General features: G+C 50.7%; 1 protein-coding gene across 1 annotated transcript; it reads right to left on the bottom strand.

Moving 5' to 3' along the window:
• Positions 1 to 1,692: 1,692 nt before the first annotated feature.
• On the bottom strand, positions 1,693 to 9,652 carry VRK3 (VRK serine/threonine kinase 3; the record flags this gene model as incomplete). Its single annotated transcript, XM_082006644.1, is given in 12 exon segments — positions 1,693 to 1,841; positions 2,311 to 2,369; positions 2,660 to 2,780; positions 3,570 to 3,702; positions 3,916 to 4,008; positions 4,372 to 4,474; positions 4,969 to 5,053; positions 5,830 to 5,896; positions 7,792 to 7,844; positions 9,079 to 9,419; positions 9,503 to 9,610; positions 9,612 to 9,652. Coding segments are annotated over 12 exon segments (1,353 nt in total).
• Between the last annotated feature and the right edge of the window lie 171 nt (positions 9,653 to 9,823).

The following is a 9,823-nucleotide window of genomic DNA, read 5'->3' as shown; positions in this document are numbered from 1 at the left end:
TAATTTAAGCCTTGCTACTGGCTCCTAATCTGCAAGGGCAGCATATGCTTTTCCTATGAAAACTGAAATCTGTGCTGCTTCAGTAACAATTTGAAGAAGCCACCTCCGCTGACCTCAGCCTAGCAGGCCTGGGTTAAAGCTCCTCCAGCCTGTGAACATCAGGAGAACAGCCTTCTCCTTTACAAACAGGTAATGAGCATTGAAATACCAAGGTACAAGACTTCCAGGAGACATCACTGCATTTAACACTGGAACTGGACTCCACGACACTTCCTTTGTTTAGAAGTTACTGTGGCAGATGGCAACAGTTCAGATACACACGGTGTAGTGACTTTTTTATAAAACTTTTTTTTTTAATATAGGTGGCTCCCTGTCTTACTTCAATGACTGGTATCCCACTCACCTATTTCACTGCCCCGGGGCTTGGAGAAATGATGGGATGGTTGAGGATGAAGTCAGAGTTTAAGTTAAGTTGTCTGTAGGCTATTTACATTAGTATCATGAACACCCTGCACAACAGGTAGCATGGGGCTTAACCCCCCCCTCACAACTCTACAGCAGCCCCAGAAGGCAAGCCTAGAGAAAGGCCTTGAACATGCCAAATAACCAACAGAGAGCAGCCTTGGGTGTTTGTCCACAAAGTTTATTACAAAACTATGTACTGCCACTGTAGTTAAAAAAAAAAGAGTCCCTGATTTAGTTTTTCTGTGCCAGGCTTCACCCTTCTCCAGGTAGCTACACTGCAGCTCTCCAGCTACTGCTTACAATGACTTGCCAGGCAGGAGTGTATTCACATTAACTTATTACAGCAGCGGCTCAAAATTCAGCACTGGGTCACATTAAAATTGGAAGAAAACACTTATAAAAACCTCTCTCAGTTCTAAAATGGGCAAGTATGAGTTAAATATCTGTGGCAAAGGCCTCACACTGCAGAAAGCTTTGAACTCATTTCCTATGCAAGTTTTCTTGATCTGAAAGAAAAGACACAAAATGGGAACAGTAATCAGTTCAATTCCTTCCCAGGAAGAATAAATTAGGTGATGAGGAACTACCTCCGTGTTCCTGGGGCTTGTTGCTTAATCCAGGGGGCCTGGATTAGATGCAGCCCTGGACTAAAACCAAGTCTGTCTCTACATCCAGCCTCAATCTTGGCAGTTGCCTCCTAGAAAGCCACCACTTACTGCCACAGGCCTGAGGTAGTAAAACCAGAGCTACAAGCTGCTTTCTGAAAAGGAAAAGCAAAAGTTACAGCCCAGGGCCTCAGTTCTTACAAAAAAAAAAATTAAAAAGAACCAGATTCCATCAGTCTGCATTTTGTTAACACCTCTACAGCCCAGCAGACCATTCAGCCTTTGCTTTATTAACCCTTGTTGTATTCCTCCAAGGAGAAGTATTTCCAGATAAAAAATGAGGAAGCACATGCTGTAACACAGGCTAAGGCTGGCTTTGTGTAGTGCTGGACTGGTCTCTCAATTTGAATGCTGAAGGGCCAGTGCTCCCTCCATGCATCAGGAGGGGCACTTAGGTCTCACCTGGAGAGACCTCACAGACCAGCCTGCTCTGTCCTCACCTCCTGACTGCTGCCTGCAGCACCCCAGGGTGTACGGGGCAGGTCAGCAGCACAGTGCTGCTCCTGTGCTGGCAGGGGGACAAGTGCTTTGTGCTGCTGCAGTCTAAACTACTGGCACTTACTTAGGGCACCATTTTGATATCCACAGAGTCATAAGCTGAAGCTTTCATCTTTTCCAGTGGCTTCTTGAAGAGCTGCCGCAGGGCCTCATAGTCAGGCTTCTCCTCATACTCTAGTGCCATTGCTTGCTGCAGGTAGCTCTGTAGGGCATCTGCAAAGCAACAAACATCACCGCATGGAGCAGCACAGCAACTCCAGGTGTCTTTACAAAGCTGCCAAAAGGCCTTCTCGGGCTGCTCTCCCTATAGACAGTTCACCCACACACCTTGGTCAGCTGCAGAGAGGGAAAACAAAACCAGCGACTGATACAAAGCTCAAAGACAGGATGGGGAAATGACCTCTAGCCCCAAATACTGCATTTTTAAAGCCAGCAGAACACTTGCCTCTTCAGCAAGGCTCATGAATACAGATAACTGGGTAGCAGCCCTCCTTGTTTTGCTGTAAAGAAAACGTGGGATTTGTTCACAGGAGGAGCCTGTCAATCAGTCCATGCAACGCTTGGTCACCGTCGCCAGTGGAAGCTATCCTGGACTAGGACCCCAGCAGAGAGAAGGTTCTAGCTTCAGAGACAGTCAACCCTCCTTCCCCAACTCCCACTGTCACAAAGAGCAAGCCCATACCTGGAATGGATCTCTGCCTGAAGCACAGCTGGAGGAGGCATTTCACATCCCTTTTGTACCTGGAATAATCAGTGCAGAGTGCTGTCAGGTGAGAAGCAATGGAGCAGGCACCTGAACAGCCTGTCTTTGGCAACAGGGGCAAAAAATAGAAAAGGCTGAATTCAGCCACATTCTGAATGGAGCAGAAATCAGGGTTCATCAAACACCCTTTGGCCAAGCTCAGCCTTTATAGTGGAATTTACCCACATCCCAGTAGTGTACTATGACTAAGTGATTTCTCTTCAGTCACAAAACCTCCCTCACTGCTTTCTGCTGAGCATTTCCCAAGAGAGTAGATGATTTCTCCTACTTTTCCTTCTTCTCCACCACAGTTTCTACTTTGTCCAGCTCATCAGACCAAGGCAAGAAGCCACAAAGCCATTTCAGAAGACAGTAGCCCAGAGATTCCAAGTCACTCCGTCGAGATGGTCCTGATGGGAAGGAAGAGATGTTTCACATGTGAAAAAACAGGGTTTGGGAGCCATCCCAGAAGAGGCCCAGGCTAGCACCTCTCCTCCAAAGGCGAGTAAGGATTCCAGCACTCACTGCACAACCTTGGAAGTCTCTATTTAAGATGCCCCTTCTCTAAAACAGGCAGCTTTATGAAGGGGCACAAGTCTAAAGAGCAGAAGAAATGCAAGAGCTTCATTAAGATGTGCTCTAGGATATCAATATTTCTGGGAGTCTGCTAACTGACACAGTTGAAGAATCACCTCCCAGCCTCTGGAGGAAGATTTGCCCAGCCTGAACTCTGGGAGAGAACAGTCGCATCCCAACCAGGAGAGAAACTGGCTAATTTAAATGCCTTTTCATCTCTCACTGCTTCAAGGTCAGAACATAGCCTGCTGCAAATCTGTTTTGGGCAAGGATCCAGTCTGGCTTGAAAGAGACCCCTGCCAAGCCAGCATGAAGCAGCCCTGTTTTCTATTCCTCACACGCCTGCAGTAGCCAAGGCTCCAGATGGAGGAGGAACATCCCGACACCTCTTGCTGCAGTTCCTGAGTGACCTGGCAAGTCTCAACACAGCAGCCCAGAGAGAGGCAAGAGGAGAGAACCCAAACAGGAGCTTGGTTCCAGGTGCATATGAATGCCTGGAAAGCAGCAGTGACAGAAATGCCAGCAGGGAGCCCTAGCTCCAGAGAGCACTGCCACACTTAACGGCTCTCTGCGTGCAGATAACGGCTGAGCTTTGCTGGCTTGTGTCAGAAGCTGAGACTCACCTGCTCCCTTGTGGCTGTCCAGACTGATAAACTCTATCGTGCCTTCATGAGGGGTCCTGCTGCCTTCACGCTGAGCCACATGCTTCCCTCCTGGGCAGTAACGGAACGCATAGCAATAGCCTGCTAGGGTCACCTAGAAGACATCCAGAAGTACACATCTGAGCGTGCCTGTAGTGTGAATTCTGCCTACAGCATAGCCCGCAATCCTGCACCACAGCATCTGCTTGAGCACTGCATGGACTGCACTGCTCCCCTGCCCAGCAGCAGGAACCTGGCTGTTGCTCTGTCCCATTTCACAAGCCCACCTTCACCGCCATTTCCTCACAGCACTGCTCCCGCTCCCTACCTGTGTGAGGTCTGCTGGGTTCAAATAGATGTTCCCAGCTGTGATGTCCCCATGCACATACTCATTTTCATGAATGTACTCCAGGCAGTCTAGCTAGGAGTAAACAGAAGAGGCAAGCATATCAGAACCACACAGACTCCTTCAGCACCCTGGCTTTCACTGAGCTGGACCCTCCCCAGCTGCCCACAGCTGCATGGAGGAGCACAAAAAGCACCATGTCGCACAGCCTCTAATTTTCAAGTGTCAGGTTTCTCTCATTCTCCTTACCCCAAAGTCCCTCAAGGAGACATATTGCTCAAAAGATGCTGCTCAAGTTTACAACATGATCAAGAGATGCTACTTATCGAGACCCCAGCCAACCCCTGGGTCAGCTTTAAAAACACCTTTGAAAGATCCAGAAGAAAGTTATAGGTCTTTCATAAAAAAAGTCTTAGCAAGTATTGGTTCTCCACATACCAGCCGGACTACAATCTGGAAAGCTGCCTTCTCCCTCACTAGGTGTAAGCCATCATTCAGGACGGACTGAAGAGTTCGCCCTAAGTCAGAGAACACCAAAAACCTACAAGAGACAAGGGCTTAGCACATAGCAGTACCTACCTGATCTGGAAACCCTGCAACAGACACTCATCAAGCAATCCACCTGCATTAGACCCCCCTTCAACTCCAAGCTGACCTCGGCAAACATCTCCTCAACTTCTGGTAACAGAAAACTTCTTGAAAAGGTCAGACATGCTGATCATGTATTGCAGATATACAGTCTGAGTCTCCCCTTTGTGTTAAGCTTAAAAGACAGGGATTAGTTGTCCTCTGGCCCGAGGGGCAGAAGCAGCAAAAGCAGTGACTTCACCAGCAACACAAGGACTGAAAGAAACAGCATAATGAGAGGCGCAAGCCATTTGTTAAAAAATGGTATCGGAGCAGTGCATAAGGTTAGGAGCCCAGAGGACAATGAGAAAAGGAATAGCAGACAGCAAGGAGAGAAGAGGGAAAGCCCAAGAAGATGGCAGTTGTGGACAAAAAATCTCAGCTGTGCCCTTTGCAGAGCCACCTCACCTGTAGCTATCCGCATGCAGTCCAAAGCCAACGCAATTGGGGATTCCCAGCAACGGCACAGAGTGCCACTTCTTCCACTTCTCCACTAGAAAGGGAGAGAAGACGACAGAGTGCGGCAGACACTGCTAAGGAGCTCCAGAACAAAGGAGCCCAGTCAGGGATGCCCTTTCTCTGAAGGCCTGCTCTGCCCTGGGCAGTTCACAGCTGGAAGCCTCCCTCACACTGATTCTTGTCCCAGACATGCCAGCCTAATGTGCTGGGGCATTGGCATGTCAATGCACATAGCACTGCAGAGCAAGAACAAGACAGAAAGGATGCTGGGAATACCAGGGCAAGCTAAGGCATGTGGTTGCTATAGGACTAGGTAAAACAAAAAGCGGGGGGAGAGAGAGAGGGATGGAGAAGCAGATTTTTATGGTCCTCCCAGAAGCGCAGGTTTGACATGAATTCCTCCATCACCCCTGCCCACGTTGTCTGGTCAGCTTTGCTCTTGCTCAGGTTTTTGGGTCAATGGAGTAAAAACCAGACATCAGCTGACAGAAACACCCATGGAAGGGGCACAGAAGAGAGAGGGAGCCAAGGCAGGTCAGGTTGCAGAGCTGAACAGCTACCAGTGAGATCAAGACAAAGCATGGTTAGAGCAAGAAAGCTTCAAAATGCCAATACTGCAGTGTCCTAAGGTACGCAGACACTCCTGGGAGCGCCAGCTCTTAACCAAACTTCTCAGCACTCTGGCTCTAACTGAGCAGTGAATTAGTTTATTCTAGCCTAGCCTTCCAAGAGACTCACATAACTGATGAGAGAGACACGCCAGTTTTCCTAACAAGCAGCCTAGCCCTTACCCTTCCAAGAAGCACCAACCTGTGCCTGCCTTCGCAGCTCGCTGGAAGAAGTTCTGTTCATTGTAGATCTTGCCATCTTTGACATCCTAAAGGGAACAGGAATAAGGAGCGTTACTTCAGCCACACGCACCCTGCTAGAAAAGAAAACTTGGGCAAGACTGCCACAAGACCTTCACTACTCATTTTAAAGAAAGCAACAAGCCCCTCCCCTCCCCCCCCCAAAAAATAAATCAAATACCAGATCAGCAACAGAGCTGAGAACAGAGCTCCGGTCTTCTGGTTCACTATTTAATGCTGCACCTAACAACCACATAAACTCTGAGCAATAGCACAGAACAAGGGAGTGGCTGTCTCAAGTTGGACATTTCAAGCACTACCACTTACAGCTGTCTGTGGGTTAAAAACAGCTAGACAATGCAGACAGTCTCGCAACCTAGAGCGAGCTCTAGCCCCGAAGCTGTTACGTTAAAAGGAGCCAGAGGTGACCTTCTTATCCACAGCACGGATGAGGTTATTTCTGCAAACAGGCAAGTCTCAATGAAGAGCTATAACATTTTATTCTAGCTGTCAGAAAGTGAGACAAGTAAGAGAGTTTGTATTTGTGACATTTAAGTGTCTGGGTAGTGTACTGACATCTTACAATCCATCTTTTTAAATCAGCAAGTATTACTGCACTTTTACTACTGCTGTTCTCGAGTGGCCTGAAATGCATACAGTTTACAGTCAGTATGTATGCGTTTGCCTACGCACACGAATATATTCAGCATACTGCAAGTTAACTTAGGACAGATGCTGTTATGCATGGGAGGAAGCAGCAGTTTTATATTCTAGCTGGTTAGATACCAAAGGCCCTACCCACAATTGGACAAGGTAGCCAGAGCTCAGCAGGCTCCAGACAACAAACGACCATGTCCCAGAAGATACTTTGTTCTGCACCTTGCCTGGTGAGCCGATCTGAGCCACCAAACCCAGGAGCCAAACTGCACTCGTGTGCCATATCATACTCTACAGTCCTCTGCAACCGGAAGGGCTGGGCCATCAGAAGACTACCAAAATGCCAAAAGATGCCAAGGGTGCAAAACAGAGGAGCTGGGAGTGTTGCGTACAGAAGTGATTCCAGTTTCCCACCTACTGTTTCTAGTTTTATGGCACTTAGCTGTCTTTTCTCATTAACGCTGTACTCTTTCTCCATCCTCTTAAACGTCTCTTTTGACAAAAGGAAGAGTGATTTTTCAAGTCCCCACAAGACTGGGCACCACCAGGTCCCCCACAGACCCACTAACATTAACATTGTTCTTCCCACAGACAAGCAACCTCCAAGAGCTACAGCAGACAAGAAAACAGTCCTTCTGCTCTGGTTTGTGAGTTACTGAAAATCAATCAACTGAATTTCCACTGCAGAACAGTTACTACTGGAAATAGCACGTTTCTGGAGAACCCAAGTTATTGGCAAGTGCCTAGAAAGCTGGCTCGGAACTCCAACTATAATTACTGTTTGATGTAAAAACATGTTCTGGTCTTAGAGTCTTTCAGTGCTGGTTCATCACACTACCTCAGCACAGCCACCAAATTCTCACCTCTCAAGTTTCCCCAGACTTCAGCAGGATATGTGCACACTTGCCATACAGGAAAAAAGTAGGTCTGACATTAACAAAACACAATCTCCACCTTACACGACCAGACTGAGTTCTGGAGATTACTGAGCCTGGTAAATCAAAGAGGCAACCTTCTGTGATGAAGGCTCTTCGTTCCTTTAATCCTTGTATCTATTCTCCTGATACCTGTAGTGGAAGAGCCAACTTCTACTGAAATCCAAGCATGACACTCTCAGGAAGTTACAGCCATCTCCTAAGCTAGAAGGGGCCCCTGCGACCGCTTTCTGTGAATTCCTCAGGCACTCTTAGCCACACAGGCCAAATGGGCTGGGCCCTGGACACAGTACACTATGCACTATTCCTTACCCAAACAGAACAAAACTCACAAGTTTCAGGGAGTATCTTTGCTTTTGAGGACAGGTTCCAGATGCTGACTGCGCTGTGGAAGGATGGAACAGATGTGGTTACAGGAGCACGGAAAAGAGGTACCTGCAGTGTCAGCTGCATCATTAAACACAGCCTGTGCAGCTGGCTTTTACTTATCCTCTGCTTCTTTCACTTGGTCTTTGCAAAAGCATGCTCTCTGACAGCACCTTCCCAGGTTACTACAAAATAATTCTTACCTTGCTCCAGAAGCACAGCACCCCTGACATGCTTCGAGTGCAGTTCTGCTTAAGTCACAGAAGCATCTAGGCATGGCTACAGTAGCGGGGTGCTTTGCAGGTGGTACGTAAAGAACAAATCGTTAGTCAAATCTCAAAGGCACTCCCAAATTCATTTGCAGAGCGTTCCCTCCAGCTCACTTTGTAGTTTGTCAAGTCTGTAGGAGATGCCAAAGTCTAAGAGACTGCTCTGCATGGATGTTAAGAGTTATATGTGGCCTTCCTTCTCCAAAGATATACACCCGTTTCTTGATAGTTCCTCTTCTCCTGCTCTTAGACCAAGTGCTACACACAGGTTATCTGCTGCTCATCACCCAAAAGGTGTTTCTATAAGAGTACCCTCCACTATAACAACATTTGTTTTCTCTTTTTCTAACGTCACATCTTTTTAAAGACATAGGTGGATGCCCAGACTTTGTTATGCAACAGCATAAGTAATTAAGAAGAAACTAAAGTCAAATAACAGGCAAAATTTACTAATGGAGAAAGTGCCTCCTGAACAGTTTCCAAGTTAACAGCAGAGAATAAGATCAAAACAAAGTTTACAGTTAGACTGGAGAGAAAATACCAGCAGCCACTCAGCAGCTAAAAAGCAGCCCAGATGATTTAGCTGCTTTCTTTTGGCCCCCAAAACAGGCTGAGAATCCAGAACTGACATTCAGTCCATACTGACACCACCCCCAACAGAGAAACTCCAGCACCACGCTGCCAGCATTGAGGTTTTGAACGTAAAAAAACAGGAAAAGGAAGTATGGCCCCTTCCCGTTTGCATTTCACGGAGGAGCGGGGCAGCCCGGCGCCAACACCGGCCGGCGGGGCAGCCGGCCCTGCCATCCCGGAGGACGCCCGCAGTGCCCTCACCGCGCCCTCCGCTCACGGCGGATGCCGGCCGTTTAGGGCCGTCCCGACAGCCGCCACCGGACACCGACAGCGGCGAAGCCCAGCCTAACAGCCCGGGGCCCGCAGCAGGGCCTGCGCCCGCCCGCCCGCCCGCCCCGGTCCCCACAGCACCTTCGTACATCAGCCCGCAGCCGCCCTGCTCCAGCAACCGGACAAGCCTCCACTGCCTGCCGCCCTGGTCCGTCAGGACCGCCGCCGCCGGGAGCGGCACCGCCGGGCCGGGCCGTGCCTTGCGGGGCGAGCGGGAGCTGGGCCTCGCTGCGACGGAGGGCCGGGCTGGGGAAGCCCGCGGGGAGGCCGCCGGGCTCCGGGACCGCTGCCGCGGCGGGGCCGACGCCGTCTGCTCCGTCTCCTCCTCCTGCAGCGGCGGGGGCAGCCTCCCGCCGCAGGCCGGGCAGAAGCGGAAGGCGGGCTCCACGCCGCCCCCGCACTGCGGGCAGAACCGGCTCAGCCTGCGGGCACAGCGCGGACAGCCGTCAGCGCCGCGCCCCCCCGCGCCGCCCCGCTCCCCCCCGGCCACCGCCACCGCCACCACCTCGGGGAGGCGCGGGCCGCCTCGGGCCCCGGCTGCTCCGGCGCCTCTCCCGCCAGCCCGCGCCGCCCGCGGCCCCGCCGCCCGCGGCCCGACATCTCCGCGCCGGCAGCCGCGCCGGCCCCTGCCCTCGGCCCCGCGCACACCGCGCATGCGCCGGCACCGGCCGCCGCTCGCGCATGCGCGCACACCACCCACCGTCACCACAAGTCCGGCGGAGCCCGTGCATGCGCGGCAGTGCGCGCTGCGCTCCCCGTCCCCCCCGCGCCGGGGGGGGCTTGTGGGGCACCGGAGCTCACGGCCGTTCAGCGGCCACGGCTGCCC

The sequence above is a fragment of the Phaethon aethereus genome, assembly GCF_964289735.1.
Source record: "Phaethon aethereus genome assembly, chromosome: 15".
NCBI lineage: Eukaryota > Metazoa > Chordata > Aves > Phaethontiformes > Phaethontidae > Phaethon > Phaethon aethereus.
The sequence above is the reverse complement of the archived record's forward strand: the minus strand, read 5'-3'. Positions and strand labels throughout refer to the sequence as shown.